General features: G+C 37.4%; 2 protein-coding genes across 2 annotated transcripts in view; both read right to left on the bottom strand.

Moving 5' to 3' along the window:
* LOC113109269 (nebulin-like) overlaps positions 1-19,145 on the bottom strand; it is a 19,650-nt gene extending 505 nt beyond the window's left edge. The window contains 37 exon segments of the mRNA XM_026272897.1: positions 245-326; positions 434-672; positions 675-744; positions 846-953; positions 1,066-1,170; positions 1,283-1,444; positions 2,669-2,695; positions 2,788-3,099; positions 3,189-3,296; positions 3,392-3,496; positions 3,609-3,815; positions 4,218-4,529; positions 4,633-4,740; positions 4,832-4,936; positions 5,030-5,128; positions 5,218-5,325; positions 5,967-6,164; positions 6,268-6,381; positions 6,469-6,576; positions 6,663-6,767; positions 7,247-7,345; positions 8,215-8,319; positions 8,454-8,561; positions 8,641-8,742; positions 9,209-9,325; positions 11,068-11,175; positions 11,340-11,444; positions 11,657-11,761; positions 11,870-11,974; positions 12,070-12,174; positions 12,282-12,386; positions 12,577-12,684; positions 14,268-14,384; positions 15,249-15,311; positions 17,861-17,923; positions 18,225-18,338; positions 19,044-19,145. Of these exon segments, the coding sequence (XP_026128682.1) occupies positions 245-326; positions 434-672; positions 675-744; positions 846-953; positions 1,066-1,170; positions 1,283-1,444; positions 2,669-2,695; positions 2,788-3,099; positions 3,189-3,296; positions 3,392-3,496; positions 3,609-3,815; positions 4,218-4,529; positions 4,633-4,740; positions 4,832-4,936; positions 5,030-5,128; positions 5,218-5,325; positions 5,967-6,164; positions 6,268-6,381; positions 6,469-6,576; positions 6,663-6,767; positions 7,247-7,345; positions 8,215-8,319; positions 8,454-8,561; positions 8,641-8,742; positions 9,209-9,325; positions 11,068-11,175; positions 11,340-11,444; positions 11,657-11,761; positions 11,870-11,974; positions 12,070-12,174; positions 12,282-12,386; positions 12,577-12,684; positions 14,268-14,384; positions 15,249-15,311; positions 17,861-17,902 (4,276 nt within the window). The 5' untranslated portion in view covers positions 17,903-17,923; positions 18,225-18,338; positions 19,044-19,145.
* Positions 1,672-2,627, bottom strand: LOC113108131 (nebulin-like). Its single transcript, XM_026270965.1, has 4 exons — positions 2,489-2,627; positions 2,293-2,395; positions 2,007-2,114; positions 1,672-1,870 (listed from the first exon to the last, which is right to left on the bottom strand). Exons 2-4 carry the CDS (start codon positions 2,338-2,340, stop codon positions 1,769-1,771), a joined length of 258 nt encoding a protein of 85 aa, XP_026126750.1. The 5' UTR covers positions 2,341-2,395; positions 2,489-2,627; the 3' UTR covers positions 1,672-1,768.
* Positions 19,146-19,606: the final 461 nt, after the last annotated feature.

Below are 19,606 nucleotides of genomic sequence, written 5' to 3'. Positions count from 1 at the left end.
ATTATTTATTGATCAGGCTAGCCAAATTATCCATTAAAAATGTCATCAATTACAGATGCACATACAGTACATCTCAGAAATTTTGGATCAATTACTATTATGGTTTATTAAAAAGTGTAATCTACCTTGTCCGATCTTATTATTGGCACTAGCCAATGCGAGGTCCATAGAATCCATAAGTTTGTGGAACTTGTAGTTGGAGGGGTGAGTGCGGTAAGCTGTGTTCACTCAGGATCCTTCCTACCTTTGCAGTCTCTACAGCAGTGAACCAATGGGCAACCCATACCCATTACCCGTGTGCAGTTGTACTCACTCTTGTACTCAACCTAGGAACAAAAATTATACTGTTAAATCCTACTTTAATACTTCACTCCAACAGGTTATGAGCTACCCCGCCATAATAGGATGTGTTGATTAAAAGAGGATGGACTACATCACTGGAGCTGACGTTCATGGAGCGAGCTAACGCCAGGTTCATGGCATCAGGCAGCAGGGTGTAATGATGAAAATGTTGCTTGTATCCTGCATTTGTCTGAACCTTTGAGGCAGTTTTGGCTTGTACAACACTCAACATGTCCACAGGGGTATGGTACTTCAGCTTAGACTTGTGGTAATCCTTTTTGTAGTTCCTCTCGCTCTGTATCTTAGCCACTTCCATGTAGTGCACCAGCAAGGGTCGTCCTGGAGGCTACGGAAGCCAACATGGTGGCCTTTCGCTTTCTCATATGCCAGTTTATACTTGTACTGTTATGGCAGAACATGGATTTATCAGAAAAGATTAATGATTTTGCAAACATATATTAGAAGTACTAAGAAGAAAATGGATAGGATAATAGGATATTTACATTGCTAGCAATATTCCTGCCTGCTTTGGCAGCCACAATTGAGATAGCATCTGGTTTGAGGTCATAGCCTTTCTTATTCATTTCCTCAAGGCCAGCTTTGTAGAGTTTCTGGAAATACACAGAAAAGGCAATGGAATATAGCACACTGGACTTTTTAAGTTTTTTTTTTGCTTTGATTGTTAATTAGGATCTTTTGAATAAATGCAATAATTAGTCTTACCTGGCTCATGTTCAATGCATTGGCCTTGGCCAGGACAATATCAGGACTGTCAGGCATCACATGAATCTTGAGCTTGTCCTTTTCCCAGGCAGCATGATAGGATTTCTGCAACCAAAAGCATTTAATTTTTATATATTGACATTTAATTTTAAACCAGTCAAACCGATGAAAACACCCTTAATCCAGACTTGCCTTGCCATGATCTTATTATTGGCACTAGCCAATGCAAGTCCATAGAATCCATAAGTTTGTGGAACTTATAGTTGGAGGGGTGAGTGCGGTAGTTGTGTTCACTCAGGATCCTCCCTCCAACCTTTGCAGTCTCTACAGCCAGTGAACCAATGGGCACCCAACCCATACCCTTAACGGTGTCATTGTACTCACTCTTGTACTCAACCTGGGAGACAACAAAGGTAACGTTTAATACCTTTGTTAAACCCATGGTACCCCCTCTAAATGGGATGTGAAGATCTAAAAAGAGGATGGACTTACGTCACTGGAGCTGATGTTCATGGAGCGAGCTAACGCCAGGTTCATGGCATCAGGCAGCAGGGTGTAATTATTGAAATGCTGCTTGTAACCTGCATTTGTCTGAACCTTTGAGGCATTTTTGGCTTGCACAACACTCAACATGTCCACAGGTGTATGGTACTTCAGCTTGATCTTGTGGTAATCCTTTTTGTAGTTCTTTTCGCTTTGCATCTTAGCCACCTCCATGTAGTGCACCAGCAAGGGGTCGTCCTGGGAGACTACGGAAGCCAACATGGTGGCCTTTTGCTTTCTCATATGCTTTTTTGTATTGGTACTGTGATCAAAAAACAGTGGATTCTAATCAGCCCAGTACATTCATTGAGAAAATGCAATTTATTTTTATTTATTTATTTTTTGATACTGCTGAACAGGACTTTAGCATTTTAATGCAAGATACATTTTACACTTACGTTGCTGGCAATGTGTCTTCCTTGTTTAGCAGCAACAATGGAAATAGCATCAGCTTTCATGTCATAGCCTTTAGCAATGTCCACAAGCCACTGTGCCTTGTAGCGTGACTATAAAATAAGAGGTTTTTAACATATACATTATTTTAGTGTTTCATTGGTAATAATAATATTAACAATAATAAATACAGTAGACATGAGCTAATAAATGAACCAATGTCAACACAGGATCATATTAACATGTGTTTCTCATTTATTTAATTTAGATTTAAATTCTTTTTGTACTCACCTCACTCACAGTCTGGGCATTATATTGGCCTGCAGGAACTCTGGGCATCAGCTGGTAGATTGTACGTGTGCATAAACTTCTCTCCAGAGGCTTTATAGGCAGCCTAAAATGAAATGAAAAGCAAACAAGACCCATAAATCAGTTTTAGATCATCATTATGGTTATCATTCACAATTAATTATTGAAGTATACTTACTTTATTTTGTAGTTTTGTGTTGTTCATGGCCAAAACCATGTTCATCTGATCTGTCAGACTGGTAAATTTGAGCGTACCGGGGTGAATTCTGTAGGACCTCTCATCAAGGGCTTTATTGGCAGCCTTGACCTTCTGAACATCAATAGAACCGATGGAACCCAGCCTGCCTCCTCTGAAGACGTTGTTGAAATCTGATTTGTACAAATTCTATGGATAAAATGGGATCTGTTAATCATTTTGTTAAAACAGCAATCATCCTAAGTTTAAGTATAGTCATAGCCTTATTTAGTTTTGCTCACATCACTCTGGATCTCCATCATGTTGCGAGTCAGTTCCACGTTCATGGCATCAGGCAGCAGGGTGTAATGATGAAAATGTTGCTTGTATCCTGCATTTGTCTGAACCTTTGAGGCATTTTTGGCCTGCACAACACTCAGCATGTCAACAGGGGTATGGTACTTCAGCTTAGACTTGTGATAATCCTTTTTGTAGTTCTTTTCGCTTTGCATCTTTGCCACCTCCATGTAGTGCACCAGCAAGGGGTCGTCCTGGAGACTACGGAAGCCAACATGGTGACCTCTTGCCTTCTGATAAGCAAGCTTATACTTGTACTATAAAAAAAACACAACACAGTTGCATATAAGTCAACAATGCACTCCAACAATAAAATTCAAAATAAATTAAATGTAAGCTTGCTTACATCACTTGCAATATCCCTAGAGGATTTCGCAGCAACAATAGGAATGGCATCATGCTTCATGTGATGCCCTTTCAGAAGATCGTTCTTGTGTGCGTAGGTATAGTATTTCTACAAAGGCAAAAGAAAACACAAGCTTCCAGCTGAACTTGATACTTTTAACCATCTCATTGTCATATACAGTATAATATATGCAGCATTCTTACATTGCTGATATTGACAGCGTTGTATTTGGCTTGCAGAAGCTCTGGTGCATCAGCAGGGAGATGGTAAGTGTGCATGAACTTCTCACCACTGGCTTTGTACAGCCTCTGGAAAACACAATTGACATGATTCAGAAAGTAAACATAAATGAAATATATTTAACCTTCATTATGGACATTCATCATGGACACCAAACAACAGCATGCAATGGTCCCTCACATCGCTTAGCTGCTGTGCATTCAGTTTGGCTTGTTCCATGACTGGGGTTTCCAGAACACTGGTGAACTTGATAGTGTCTGGGTGCTGCCTGTACTTCTTCTCATTGAGAGCTGCAGCAGCAGTCTTTGCCCTTTCCACATCCAGAGAACCGATGGGGATCCAGCCTGTCCCCTTTACGTAGTTATCATAGTCCTGTTTATACTGGACCTAATTGAATTAAACAGGGCATATTAGTTAACATATTTACAGAAATACAAACTTTAACACATCGTTTATACTATATTATTTATATAACATCTAGCTATCAGAAATCATACTACAGGTAATAAGCTTGTGGAAAGTGTGATAATTTATGTAAAAACAAAATGTCTTTATTGTCATTTTTAGATCAACATAATGTATCCTTGCTAAATAAAAGTATTTTCTTTTTCTTTCTTTCTTTCTTTCTTTCTTCCTTTCTTTTAATTTTCTAACTTAACCCCACATATTTGAATTGTATTGTATATGGTCTGTATAATCATTGTTAAGAACAAAGTATGATACTTCAGAATGTGTACATCTAGATTTGAGAGTCGCATAAAGAGTTTAAGATGATTAAATGTTTCTTACATCACTGGAGCTGATGTTCATGGAGCGAGCTAATGCCAGGTTCATGGCATCAGGCAGCAGGGTGTAATGATTGAAATGCTGCTTGTATCCTGCATATGTCTGAACCTTTGAGGCATGTTTGGCCTGTGCAACACTCAACATGTCCACAGGGGTATGGTACTTCAGCTTAGACTTGTGGTAATCCTTCTTGTAGAGTTTATCACTCTGAATCTTAGCCACTTCCATGTAGTGCACCAGCAAGGGGTCGTCCTGGAGACTACGGAAGCCAACATGGTGGCCTCTTTCCTTCATGTACTTCTTCTTATACTGAACCTGAAAGGTATGGTAAATCAACAGTTTATTAATATTATTCTGTTCCACACTGCAGTTTTCTATCCTTCTGTCTCATTTATGGACTTATGAAAGGATCTCTTACATCACTAGCAGCATGTCTTGCTGCCTTTGCAGCTTTTACAGAGATGGCGTCAGGCTTCAAATCGTAGCCCTTTGCAATGGTCTTCAGCCATTCAAGCTTATAGCATTTCTGAAAAACAGAGATGCAATAGATATTTAGAGTCACCAACTTTGCAAAATTAATGCCAAATACCATGAAACACAAGAGCATTTTCACTTACATCGCTTATGTTGTAGGCATTACACCTGGCCTGAAGGAACTCTGGGACATCAGGAGGCAGGGAGTTTTTCTGAAGGATTTTATCCAGACCTTTCTTATAGTGCAGCTATAGTGGGGAAAATATTCACAGATCACATAAACGTGCTGGTTTAGCATTTATTCAGAGCAACATTTAACCATGTTAACTGTTTTTGCTTACATCACTTCTTATCATCTGGTTGACTTTAGCCTGCAGTTGGAGGGGGTGGTCATCTATAGAGGTAAAAGGTACGGTGTCTGGATGCTGCCTGTATTTTCTCTAAGTAAGAGAAAGAACATTTTAAAGTTACGTTGCAGATGAAATTAGAAATCAATTCTTTAAATGGGTAAAAACAGGAAGTGGCATACCTCACTTAAGATCTCCCCTGCTTTCTTGGATTTCTCAGCTTCTATAGAGCCGTAAGGCACCCAAGGCGTTCCTTTGACGTAGTTATTGAAGTCGGACTTGTATTCATTCTGTGGTTACAAATGACAGAAAAATCAGTAACACAAAAAATTAAAGGTATGATTGATCACCTTTTGCTATATGGCCTTGGTCATGTTCATAAACATGAAAAATACTTACTTAGTTTATAATGTAAATAGGCTGCACATTAAAGTAGTGTAAATAAAGATCTTATCAAATTAAATTGGTATTTCTGGCTTTATTCCATGTCTTTTTGAATAGAGAAATCATCTATATTCTGGGGTACTCCTAAAAAAAAATTTCTTTTTATGTAAAATTCTGTCTTTTTCTTTCAGGACCAAAATACTGACGACTAATCCTGAATTCTAAATAAAATAAATACAAATATTAATGATACAACCCACTTTTGACTAGAATTTATTTATGTATTACGATATAAAAGAACATCAGGCAGTCGACCAAGGGAAAAGACAGCTAAATGCATAAATCTAAATGTAAAGTAAGACTGGTTTCATGGTTCACTGCTGTGATGTTAGGCTAATGGCTATTTAAAAAATACAATCTTTTCAATGAGGCTTTCTAAGTTTAAATAGGAAATATTTCAGTACAGGAATGACAACTGCACTTTGTCAACACTGATCTTGTGAATCTGTGCTCATTCCAGTGTGTCTAGAGCAGCAGGGATCCTTACATCACTCTGAAGAGCATTGGCCTTCTTTGCATGGTCCAGTGGTATGCTGTCATAAGGGAGGAGGTAACGGTTTGGGATATTCTTATAGCCAGTCATGCTGGCAATGGCCTGAGATTTCTTAGCAAGTGTCACAAGCATCATGTCCAGTGTAGTATGGTACTTGGTCTTCATCTTCTCATAGTCTTTCTTGTACTCACGCTGTTCAGGAATATTTCGGAGGATCAAAAAATAGACTGTCAGTACATACAAAACTTCAGGGTTGGGTATACAAGCTATTAGTAATGCACTGCCTGAAACTTACCTCGCTTTGGATCTTAGCAACATGCACTGAATGCATCATCTTAGGGTCATCTTTGATGCTGAGAGCCCCAATCATCTGCCCTCTGTTCTTCTCATATTCCTTCTTGTATTTCACCTAAAATTAAAGACCATATCAGTGTCACAATTACCTGAAATATTTTTCATTGGTCATTCAAATGACCCAAATATCCAATTTACTTACATCGCTGGCGATGTTAGTGTGAGCACGGGCTGCAAGGATAGAAATTGCATCCCCTTTCACCTCAAATTTCTTCGCTTTTGCTTTTTCCCATTCATACTTGTAACAGGTCTGTGAACATGAAATAGAGAAAGTAATGCATTATGATCAGGTTTCAGTCAAATTCACTGCTATGAATGAAGATGGAATGAACTTACATCACTAAGGTTATAAGCATTAACTCTAGACTGAATGAAGAAAGGGTAATCCGCAGGAAGGTAACACTTAAACTTCTCCTTCTCGTATTTTTCCTTGTAGTTGAGCTGTAAAAACGAGAAAAAGTGTCAATGATAATATATTCTACATCAAACGTATTACTATAATGGCTAGTAAAATTATATCTTGCATATCATGTTCATATCAAATTATGTATACATTACACACTGTCACACTGCCCTAGAAAATGTCCCAGTTTTTTCCTAGTGCTGCATGATTGTGGTGTTCAGTGAAGCAGGACAAGCTTGATAAACACCACTAGACGGTTCCTCAGTCTCAAAAGGATTGGCTTTAGTTGTTTATTAGGCTTTGATTGTCTGCGACTTACCACTTGAAAAAACATACACAACAGCTTTAATAATATGTCCAGGGATTTACTCTATTGTCAGCAGGACTGGGATGACAACCGCATTCTAATGAATGCTGGGATTTTTCTAGGGCAACATTTGACAATGTCCATGAACCACCTGGTAAACTTGGTTTCTTTGGTTGTATTTAGTCATAATAATTAAAGCTGTTTACGTACATCACTCAGTTGTTTGGCGTTGATGGCAGCTTGCACTTGAACAGGGGAGTCTGTCACCTGTGTGAACTTCACCTTGTCTGGATGTTGACGATAAACTTTCTGCAAAAAGAAACACACACACACAAATCACCTAATGTCAGGTTCTCTACACTGTAAAAATAAGTGTAATTTTAACTGTAAAATTTTGTAAAAACGCTACGGAAAAAAACTGATAATAGGTTAACAGTAAGTTCCCGTACTATATACAGGGAAAAACTGTAAAAGATCTAGCAAAGCATTTAATGTAAATTTACAGTAAAATTCTGTTAATTATACAGCTTTTAGAAGTAAAAAAAGAACAAATCAATGTATAATTTACAGTCTAAAACTGTAAACTGATATTCCCAGAATTCCCTGCGTGACACTCCACGTTTGAAAGTATTTTGTTTAAATAATCATGTTTTTAAATAGTTCTTGTTATCAGTTATGTACATTTGAGCTTTATGTTACATCTTCTGTTGCTTAATGAAAGTTTTTTGCATTATTTAAGTATCACGTGTGTTACCATGATGGTGTTTTGTGTTTCCATAAATGTGCACCTTCTATATGTTAATATATACTTCTGCTTGTGGTGAAGCTACTTGTGATGAGCTTTGATACTTCATGTGGCTTTCTCTTATACAGTACCATCTTTATTATTATGGTGGTTGTCAGTATTTTCAAGGTACAAAACAGATTTAATTTTGTGTGTTGTTGAATTTACTGGTTTATATTCACATTTTCTTGTTTGTAAATTACAGCTTTATATTGTAAAATTAACAGTTTTTGATGTAAATGTGTTTACAGTTTTCTGTATTTTTACAAAATTATTCTGGCAACCACAGCTGCCAAAAAGTTTTTGTAAAAACAACAAGAAATTTTTTACAGTGTACCCACCCCATTAAAATATATATATATGTGTGTGTGTGTGTGTGTGTGTGTGTTCTTACATCTTGACATTGCTGAAGCTTCTTACTGGCCTCATATTCAGGTGTAACTGTTTGAGGGAAGAAACACCTTGTCTTCGCATCCTCATAATCAGCTTTGTAGATTTGCTTTTAAAAGACAGAGAAAGCAAGTGTAAATACACAAAAAAAAAATTCTTAAATTAAGAATATGGTAATATACACATGTATACATTAGGTCATGGGTTCCTCAAATCTTGCCCTGGAGAGCCGATGTAACTTACATTATTCTTCAGTTCTTCCATCTTCTGGCAGTGAACTGTAAATACATCTTCATAGCTACCAACATAATGACCCTTCACCTCATTTTCATACTTTTCTTTATATCGGATCTGAGGAAAGAGACCAATATAAACTTCAGATATGCAGAAATATCAAATGTTTGTAGCAAATTTTGATTTCATCTCTTACATCATTGAACTTCTTCAATACACTGTCCATCTTGAATTTGGGAGTGTCGCAGTAATTGATGCTGAATCCCCGGGACTTTTCATAATTAGCTTTATATACTTTCTAGAAAAGGCAAAACAAAGGCACGTCAGCAATAAGTCAACAAGTTGAGATGAACTTGACGTATTTCAAGACAGGGTTGTTTAAATTCTCTAAAGTAACATCATGAGAAAATGATGAGAGGAAATGCTTTATAATACTCATTTTGAACACTTTAGGATCATTTTGGCTTAATGTATGTCCCAAACAGTGGCCACACAGATAGAATTACATCCAATTATCAGGTCTGATCAATGTAAATGAGCTACATACAGTAGTTACACTAACTGAGTAATAAAGCTATAATCCACACCATCATTGACACCGAGCTCTGCTTAAGATTTTAGACAAGAATTTCCTTAAATAATGTATTTCAGCTCCCTAAGGCTAAATTTATCATGCGCAACTTTAGTAAAAAGCTCTTAAATACTAATCATTTCCTGTCATAGCAGAAAAAACACTTTAATGATTAAGATCTGGATTAACATACATCACTCAAGATGGTGCCTGCATATCTCAGCTGTCTGAGAAGGGGGTTCTCTGTAGCAGGGAGAACGTTGTAATCGGACGTTGCTTTTGTCTTCTCATAGTCCTTCTTATATTTGACCTGTTGAAGTGGAAAAATTCATTTAATAAATGACAAATATTTGTGAGACTGATATGAGACATGAGTTCTTGTCACTTTTTTTTCAGTCAACACAAAGTGTTCACATCAAGTCCAGTAATTAAAATTGGTCTCTGTTTTATTGTATAGCTACTGTGCATAAATATACTCTGGGTCTAATCAATAGACTGTATAAAAACATGGACGTAGTGTCCGTGACGTCACCCGTAGACTTCTGAAGAGTGTTTTTGAAGCCTAAAGTGTGCAGAACAGGCCATCGCCATCTTGGCAGCAGCGCGTCACCGCTCGACTCTCCAAGACAATCGCAAATGGGCAAAAGACGGGAGTTGGTTGCTGAAGCTACGCACACCTAGCGCGACAGCATTGACAGCAGCGGCAATCCACCTGTCACTCAAGTGGCCACGCCCTTAACTATGCATAACTTTAAGGCTTAATATAATTTAAACGGATGAGTTATAAAAAAATTCACCTCCCCTCACAGTTGTCATGAAGGGCAAAATTAGCAATATAGACCAAAATCATTTTTTGCACCAGCCTGTAAAAACATGTTTTTTTTTCTGCTGTAAAGTTGGGCATTTTAACATTGGGAGTCTTTTGGACTGACTCCCTTTTGTAGCCAGCCTCAAGCGGCCGGTCGATGAATTACAGGTTTAGTCATTCCTTATTGGCTTCATGAGAGAGAGCGCAAGGTTGGCGTTCGGTCTAATCATAGACAGTAAAAGAAATGGACACAGCGACCCCATTGGATTCAACGGAGACAAGTGAAGTCAATTAGAAGCACTTCCTGGGGGTCGGGCGTACTGCGCAGACTCAAACTGAGCTTGATGACGTAGATGTCACGTGAGCAACCTGTCTGACAATTGTAAGTCTTCTAATCGCTGTGCCAAGAGAATTTTTTTTCTTTAATTCTTTATGCCTCCACATACCTCAGATAGCCATATACACAGTAAAAGATTGCCTGCGAGCTTCTCCTCCTGTCCATACGGTAATTTCTCTACTGTGCGACAGAGTCGCAGGTTATGATGCAATCGTTAGCCTATTTTTACGAAAACTGCTTCTACGCGGCCATAACGTAAGATACAAGGTAATGGAGCCTTTTATACATTTTCGTGTTTCTTTAGAAATATGGACAAATGGAGTCTTTAAACGCCTCAGATGTAAAGTTATTCGCTGTCAAAGTGACGCCAAAATGAATGGGAGTCAATGGAATGGTAACAGCAGATGGGGGTCCACTAGCCAATGGCGACACCCAGGGCTGCTTCCATAAAATATGAAACCCTGCCACTGCCCCCCCCCCCCTCGGGTCAAATCCTGACATTTTTTATGTCCTCATTTGTGATGCAGGCAATGAGAAATCAGTATGCAATGATCAACAGCGATAACCAGATCAGACATCTGAATCTCTGGACTGACTCATGATTTGTTTAAAGATTGATCACGGAAAGGTTGTTTCATACATTGAGAAAACATGACTATCGGCAAGTGCTACCTCACTTTTATTTTTAATTTGGAGGCAATGCTAAAATGACAGAATGTTTTATTACTAATTTAATTTTTACATATCTTACATTTCCTAAAAAAGAAAAAACATTCTGCTTATGTCCAAGTTTAAATGAAAAAAAAAAAACTGATTTTCGAGTAGTATCAGATTTACAGACTCCACTATGTGTGTGAAGGACAAGAAAGAAAAAGGTAAGGAATGAAAATAAATTCCCAAAACTTACCGTACTTGCAGCTTCACGAGCCTTTTTATTGGAAGCGTATGTTGGTGTGTCTGTTTGCATAAAATAAATTTGGTCTTTCATATCTTCAAAATCAGCCGTATATTTTTTCTGGAGAGAAATCAAAGTGTGACACTTAGTTTTATACGATTTTAATATTGAGAACTTTTTTTTATTTTAATAAAATGCATGTTTTACTTTGAGAAATGCATTTAATTGAAATATTAACATATCAGAATATGTTTTGGAAAGCGTGATGGATTTCTTGCACTTACGTCGCTGATGTTGTCCATAGCCATTCTAGCAACAGCGACATCAAAGTAAGGGGTTTCACACCATTGGCCCTTGACGTTCTTGTTGTAATCCTCATGATATTTAAGCTGTGATGTATTAAAGAAATGTTTTTCATTATTTCTAAAGCTTGCATTTCATTCTCAAAAACCTTTGCGAACACAATCGATTTTGCAGGGACAGAAGATATTTAAATATAATACTGTAGAATATACCAGTCAACTGCTATAAGTCAGTTAAAAGGACTAAAAAGGACGTTTTATTAACACTTCAGGAAAATGGAATTTCATGGAAGTCTTACATTACTACGATTGGCGAAGTTTTTCTTGGCCAGTTCAACCTCTGGGGGATCAGCCAGACATGTGTACTTTGCCTTGCGCTCATTATGGCCCTTCTTGTACACAATCTGTGAAGGCAGTGAACAACAGATATTTGACAACACAACACAATTTCATGATGATTTTTTTTTACATTTTCTTTAAGTTACGCAGTAAAATATCACAAGTTTACTCACATCACTGAGGTCATGTTGGGCCTTGGCCACCCTGCGCAGCTCTGGACTGTCACTGTATGGATAGTACATGGTTTTATCCTCATCCCATGCCTCTGTGTACAGTTTCTGATAGGGATATTCAATCATAGTAGAGGGTGAATCAGCCAGTAATGACAGTATAAATATCACTTTAGTGCTTTAGACAGGAATCAGAGGTATACTTTGCTGTAATTTGCTGCATTCTTCACAGCAAGAACCAACTCAGGGGCATCCGGAGGAAGCAAGTACCTATCCTTAGTCTCATCCCATTTTTGCCTGTACAGAACCTAGAAAAGACATATATAAAGAACTTATGTTATGACTATAAAAAACACTAGGAAAGGAATCAGCATTACACTAATTGGGTGGTCACTGTTGTGACACAATAACTTACTTTGCTGATGAGTTCAGAGACGTGCTTCACATGAGCAATCTCCCGAGCCTCACCATCATAAAGGCTGGTGGTTTTAGCCTTCAGTCCTTCCATACGGTATTTCACCTGGTTTACCAAAAATATTCATGGTTTGTAAAAATTTACAATATCCGATAGAATTAAGAAGCATCTGGTTGTGTTTTATTAGAAGATCTCAACTAAGAAGTTTATTTTTATTTTATTTTTTTAAACGCGACATAAAGATGTTGCAAACTATATTCTAACAGACTGAAAAAAATCCATCAAGGGTACATACCTCACTGAGCTGCTCCTGGGCCTTCTTGATGCGAATCATCTCAGGTGTGTCAGCCGAAATGGCATAGGGCTGCCCCTTTGATTTTTCATATGCCTCCCTGTACTTATTCTACAAAAAACATACAAATTCAGTTTGCATTATAGAGTAGGCAAGATAAGACTGGTAAGACAGTTCTGTTACTTTTGATTAATTTAATGTATTTTAGCTGAATAAAAGTTTTAAATTCTTTACAGAGGTTATCGGATGCCCACAAGTTGGTATGATTATTTAGGCTCTGAATGAAAAGTCTATAACATAGTTTGGTTAAAATTTCTCAGTGGTATGGTAAAACAACACCCTTTTTACCCTGTCAAAAAAAGCTCTTTTCAGAGCTTTTTTTTTGCCGCCTTAAATGCAAATGAGCTCTGCTCACCACGCCCCTCTCTTTCCGAGCCGCTGTCTGAGAGATGTTAAAATTACAGCCGCATTCATTGTGAAACTTGCTAACTAGCACGTAATTAGGAAAGGCTATTTGCAAAGATTCTTTAAAAAAAACGTATACCGTATTTTTCGGACTGTAAGTCGCACCTAAGTATAAGTCGCATATAAGTCCAAAAAGCCGCCATGAGGGGGAAAAAACAAATATATAACTCGCACTGGACTATAAGTCGCATTTATTTAGATCCAAGCACCAAGAGAATACATTAACGTCTACAGCCACGAGAGGGCGCACTATGATTTCAGTAGACTACAGGAGCACTGAGCAGCATAGAGCGCCCTCTCACAGCTGTAGACAGTAATGTTTTCTCTTGGTTAATCTCAAATTGATTTTGATAAATAAGTCGCACCTGACTATAAGTTGCAGGACCAGCCAAACTATGAAAAAAGTGCGACTTATAGTCCGGAAAACTCACTTCTTCTGTAGGTGAGGCTGAATCACGAATGATGTGCGTGAACATAGAGGCGTTTAGGTAGATCGGGGGGTGCACTCCCTACACTAACAACTAATAATCCACTGCGTCTTCAGCTGCTCAGATGGTGGGAGTAAATGACTGCTGTGTTCATTATTACATCCAATACCAAAACACTTTATTTGCTTAGGAGTCATTGTTGTCTACCCCTGCTTCGGCGTTGAAACAATGGTGGGTCTAAGCCAATAATAACCACATCTCGGTCTAAGGTAAAACACTAGTGTCAGTCAAAGTATAGTGGGAGGGGCCTATGACGTCACACAAATAAGAAGCTGAGAATGGCTTGATTTGAGAAAGGGGTAATGATTTCAGTAGAATTATATATATATATATATATATATATATATATATATATATATATATATATATATATATATATATATATAACACTTGGTGGATTTTTATAATTATAGGGTGTAACAACATGTAAAAGTGCATTTCGCATCCGATGACCCCTTTAAAAACTTACTGGATCCAATCTTCTGAATGATCATTTGAATCTAGCAAACCCCAACAGATTCTACCTAATGTCTGTGTTTATTCCAATGGTTCTCAAACTGTGGCTTGTAGACATGGTGTGGTAAAATGCATTTTTATGAGGAATTTTTTAATTATTAATTATTCAATTCACAGTTATGAGCTTCATTTGGGATCATTAACAGTAGTGGTCTAATGAATTTAAATGAACTAAGAACAAAACAGCAGTAATAGCATAAAATATTTTCTTTGTTGTTCGCTTACATGGCTGTACTGGTCAAGCATCTTCTGACTGTGTGCCAGATAAGGAGTCATGAACTTGGAGGTGTCCACCTTCACCTTCTTCCTAACCGTGCGTTTGGGAAGACCACCAGGTCCAAGCTTAAAGAACAGCAGTCAACATTTAAGACAGATAAAAATGGTTCAACGAAACATCTCTAACATCTTTCAGATGTGCATCATTTCATCATTGAAAGCCAAAGCGGAAAATTACATCACTTTATGGGGAACAGTTGGAGGACCAAAACACCGAATTTTCAAATATATAAGCAATCAAGCAGCATGATTCTGTACAATTTTATTTAGCCTATATTGATTTACACCAAAACAGAAAATGGATGAGATAAAGATTGTCCATCACTTACCTTCAACATACTCTGCATTTGTAAACCATGCAAATTAGTATTTTACTTTTTATATGCCAAATGAGGGAAAAGATTGTACAGAATTCTTTAAACTTGATATTTCACTGACAGGTTAGGTTAGTTTGTATTGGGTAGACAGTTATTTTATTAACATTCATTAAAAAACATGCTGAAAAACTACAGAAAATGCACTTTTGGGACAGTCAAACCAAGCACATTTAGCATTCATTTTCCCACATAATACTACAGCATAGACTGACATAAACTAAAAGTAGACATCACATTAACACACATACAGAAAGCTCTATTACCAAACCCTCACTGTCATCACTAAAGCGCTGTGGCATTTGCATGGCTCTGAATCATGGGGGCTATTTTTTTGGAAATGTGCTTTAAGAACTTACTTTGAACATATTATTCTGTTTTCACAGACTCATGAATTGTTAAACAAGGGAGTTTGTTTAATAATCCACTCTTTAAGTCGGTATCATTAAAACAGATCTTACTATTAAAAGCAAAGCTGCTATGTGAAACGAATATGAAATAGCCCCCATGGCATGTGAAGGGACGCAGATCCTTTTTACCAGGGTAGATCATTTACCTCAACACCATGAGACATTGAGGTGGTCGTGGTGGTGACTGTTGGACCCTCCTCATAGTAGTACTATAAATATAGGAAAAACTCTGGCCTTTCAAAATGATGATCACACACTTTAGGGAAACACTACAGTGTGACTTTTTCCTGCTCTGGGGAGTTTCCCTAAGTTTAATACAATTTCCCATTGCCAACCAACTAAGTTGCTAACAGGTTAGCAACTATGCTTTTAGGAAACGCACCCCTGGTTATCATAAACTGTCCAAAACACCCAATGTGAACAGAAATACTTGCATACTCACATTTTAAGCTTAACATATCAAAAATAAATTTGCACCTGTGGACTAAAGACTTCTGAAGCTTAAGCAAAACAACTTTGCATAGACTTTATTCTATTAATAAATAAATGTTAATATTAATCTTAATTCGTGGAAATGGTATCTTGTGTTTTTCCTCAGATGTCAGCAGTTTCCCCGCTTAGTAGTTTTGGGTGAATAAAATCTAAAAATAACCTGTAATGATGCTTTTGACTGATACGGGTCTTCCTCAACCAAATTAACCTATATTGATCTACAAATACATTGTTGCTTATAAAAACATCACTTAGTATATTGTGTTTAAATGTTAATTGAATATCTTAGTAGCTGTTTAGGGATTACAAATTTTATAATGTGGTTGTTTTCCCAGCAGACCTCTGACTATAACTGACAGAGCTGATTGACAAGCTGGTGCAGAAGCACCCTAATGACCTCACCACTATTATTTGCAGCTATTGTTATTGTTATGGTAAAATATTCCTACTGGTATTTAGTCAGATATCATGACAGACTCTCTCAAACTGTCATTTTTGGATGCCACATAACAAAGGCCTTCAAAGAAGGCTTCAAATATTGTGGAACCAGAGCAGGAAAAAACACTCCAAATCTATGAATTTACAGGAGCTAAATGCTTTTTTTTTTTTTGGACTAGTGGACAGCAGAAATACATATACACACACCTAGGTTTTCAGATGCTGTGTTTTGTATAAGGTTTTACCTATGACAGACTGGATTCAGGAGACGGAAAATGGTGAATATTCATTCAAATATGGTGTAAATCAAAATCTCTCTCTCCAGAACTTGCAGATGTTTTTTTCCACAGGTCTCATCCTCCCCCAACCCCCCAAAAGCATTTTAACAGCATGACGTCGACAGCAAGTGGAGTGTAATTTACAACACGGCTCGTCTCATTTGCCTCTCTGCAAGTCTGCCGTAGATGTCCACTTCTATATTTGTATTTCTGGAAAGAACAGCTCAGCAAATGCTGAAGGCTGCTTTTCCATTAATGGGGAGAAAATCATATAAAAATAAAACCTTGCCTGAATTTGAAATCTACTTTTTTTATTAACTATAAAACACTATAACCTATAAATAATAATAATAATAATAATAATAAATTATACTATTTCCCAACAACTGTAATTGAAAAATCTGCTAAATACTAAAGTACAAAATGTGAATCTCTGCTTTCCACGGATCCATTGAAAGAAGCCACCTTAATTAACAGTTACAGTCCTTTTCTAAGTGTAGATGAAAGTAGTAGTGAAATCAGATCATATCTATTCCAAAAGATTCTGTTAAGATTCCCATCTTCTCAAAATGCAAGATGGCGAATTTCCATTTCATGTTAAAGGGGAATCCAAAAGCATTAGTTTGAATAGTTACAACAGAAATAGAGATGAAAGTATACAAGGCCTACTTTAACTCTATTTCTTATGGAAATACTGAATTAAAGTATCAACCTTCTGTTTTCACTCTTCCATTGAACACTCAGACAGACACATTTACAATTCATACAGACAGTATTTCAATGAATAACATGACACATACAAACTTCTGGAAGCTTCAAGAGGAGCTGTGGTTAAATCTTGGTATATTTCTTTATAATTACAAAAAAACGATATGCAAAATTGCTCTCATTAAGCACTTGCTATTCAATTTGCTTTGTCTACATCAGCTCGTAATGAAGCTTGCAGAGGATTTAGTTGCTCTGAACAGAACATAATCCCACTGTTAGTATAAAAGTTGAGAGTATTATATCTAACAATGGTTATTTCCATTCAGGCTTGCAGGAAAACATTACATTAGCATGTTCAGAATAAGATCTTATCAGATTATGACAAACTGCTGCAGGGGTCATTATTTAACTGTCCTGTGAATGATGGTTTGCCATGTAATTGATATCTTGTTAATATATGTAAAGAATTACATCTATTGAAGAGACTGCATTGATACATTAATTACTGGGAATAAAACATTCATTGAATGGAATTTACTGCACTAGAGCCTCCAAGGAAGAGGTCACTTGAAATGGGATCCAATGCTAATCATATATGACATGGGAGCTCCAGCTGAACTGCTGACGGTGGAAATATCATAGATCACTATTCATAGGGTTAGCCACTATAGCAATAGGACTGAGAGCGATGGGGCGTAAAGTTAAAAAGCCCATATAAGTTATTCAAGAGGCTAAACAAAATAATTCAGAGCAGCATTATTGTCATTCTTTCAATGAATGAGGGGACGACCTTTTAACAGATGATAAAATATGAACTGCAAGGCATCGAATCTGTATCTTACCTCCTCCATAATCTCTTCTTCATACTCTTCTTCTGATGCCATCTTCAAACAGATTTAGTGAGTCTACACAAGCAAATGAAAAACTGTCAGACACTAGCAATGGTAATCTATATAGCACATATGTAACTAAATACTAAAAGCATTTAACAAATTTCTGTTGCAGACAGTGAAAAATAAACAGCTGATTTTGAATACATTTTAATGCAAATAAAGCGTAGGTAGATAGAGTAACCCTTACTATAGGATTTCAATTTCACCAGGACTTGAAGCACACTCTTAACTTTCACAATGCACCAGAAATGATCTGTGCATTTTAATGTTAAACTTAAAGAACCAAACTAAAAAAGTGTAGATGCTGACGTACCTTTACTATAGAAGGTTACAGTAGAATTTCAGCAACCCTACAGTAAAGAAAGGTGTTTGCTTTCCATCCACTCGTGTCCCAATCTGCTATTCCACTTTATGTATTCCTGCAAACCTAAACAAAAACAAAAAACATGTCACTTTTCATCTGACTGAGATGATGCTTTAGTGTGGATAGATCAACAAACGTAAAAATTCAAATTTTGTGCTGAAATCTTCCTGTAGGCCTTGGCAGGTGAGAGAGTTTGACACCTAAGACCCCCCCAAAAATGCTGCACCTCCTTGAAGCCTTGCGACAGCTGCTCTGAATCACTCCATCTATTTGTCGTGTAAGCTAATGCTGCAGCCTGATTGGCTGACTTTGTTTAGCTATGTGAGCTCCAATACCTTCTGAGGCTGGAGGTTAAATTTAGGTCTGACCACTAACTACTCTTTTTTAGGACCCGACTCCTAGAAAATGACATCAAATTATGGTTTTCTACGCATTTTCATCAGAAAGATTGAGAGGAATGTGGATTGGACTTAAACAAACTCCTGTCCATGAGATGAGTTGCTTCAGAGATTCTTCCAGTAAAATCAACGTCCAGGAATAAGTTTCAGCTTTGAGTGATTGGTAAATTTCTTGTTCCTGCAATGATGCCCAATAAAGTCAGACGATTCTTATCAGGCCATGGTTTAAGGAGCAGCATCGCCCTGAGCATCACTTCCATCTACCAACAGGCTGTAGAAGATGATCAGTCCAACTGAGCAGGCCATGCAAAGAGTGCTGGAGAGTGAAATCTGGTGTGATGTTTGATTTCATGGTTTTTTCTTTGCTTACCGGTGACTTTAAAGTTAAAACGTTTCCCAAGCTGCCAGAGCCTCCCCAACTCTTCCCTCCTGAGAAATGCTGGGCAACAGCTCACAGATGCAATGGGACTCCAGTTATCATGTGCTGCTATCCACCAATCAGTGCGCAGTACTCTCAGGTTTCGAAAGCTAAATATATATTAGCGACCCTTCAGAAAAATGCACCTGTTCAGCAAATCATAATTAATACAACTATGAGGAAGAGAAAGGAAAACACTGTAAAATACCTGGTTTTTTTTTAATGATGAATGCGGGGATGTTGCATGCACCAAGGGTTCTGTGGAGGTATGTATCAGGAGTAATAGAGATCCTGGGGCAAAATGAGGTTTTTCTCTGTGAAGATGGCCAGAGAAACTTCTTGAGGAATGGAGCCCAGAGGCTGAAATCAGATCAAGCTGGGGGCAAGAGGGAAATAAACTGTTGACTTGTTCACCCAATTACAATCATCTAGAGAGACTGACAATAAGAATGATCTGATTCTCAGTTAATATTCTGTCTATAGGCACTATACTCAATGCATGTGCACATTCCATC

The sequence above is a fragment of the Carassius auratus genome, chromosome 9, assembly GCF_003368295.1.
Source record: "Carassius auratus strain Wakin chromosome 9, ASM336829v1, whole genome shotgun sequence".
Taxonomy (NCBI): domain Eukaryota; kingdom Metazoa; phylum Chordata; class Actinopteri; order Cypriniformes; family Cyprinidae; genus Carassius; species Carassius auratus.
The sequence above is the reverse complement of the archived record's forward strand: the minus strand, read 5'-3'. Positions and strand labels throughout refer to the sequence as shown.

Bases quoted from the DNA above. Each gene is read 5' to 3' on its own strand.
- LOC113108131 (XM_026270965.1), bottom strand. From the start codon at position 2,340: ATGCCCAGAGTTCCTGCAGGCCAATATAATGCCCAGACTGTGAGTGAG. The intron at 2,115-2,292 runs GTGAGTACAAAA...CTTATTTTATAG, and splicing joins ATGCCCAGACTGTGAGTGAG to TCACGCTACAAGGCACAGTG. The intron at 1,871-2,006 runs GTAAGTGTAAAA...TTTTGATCACAG, and splicing joins GAAGACACATTGCCAGCAAC to TACCAATACAAAAAAGCATA.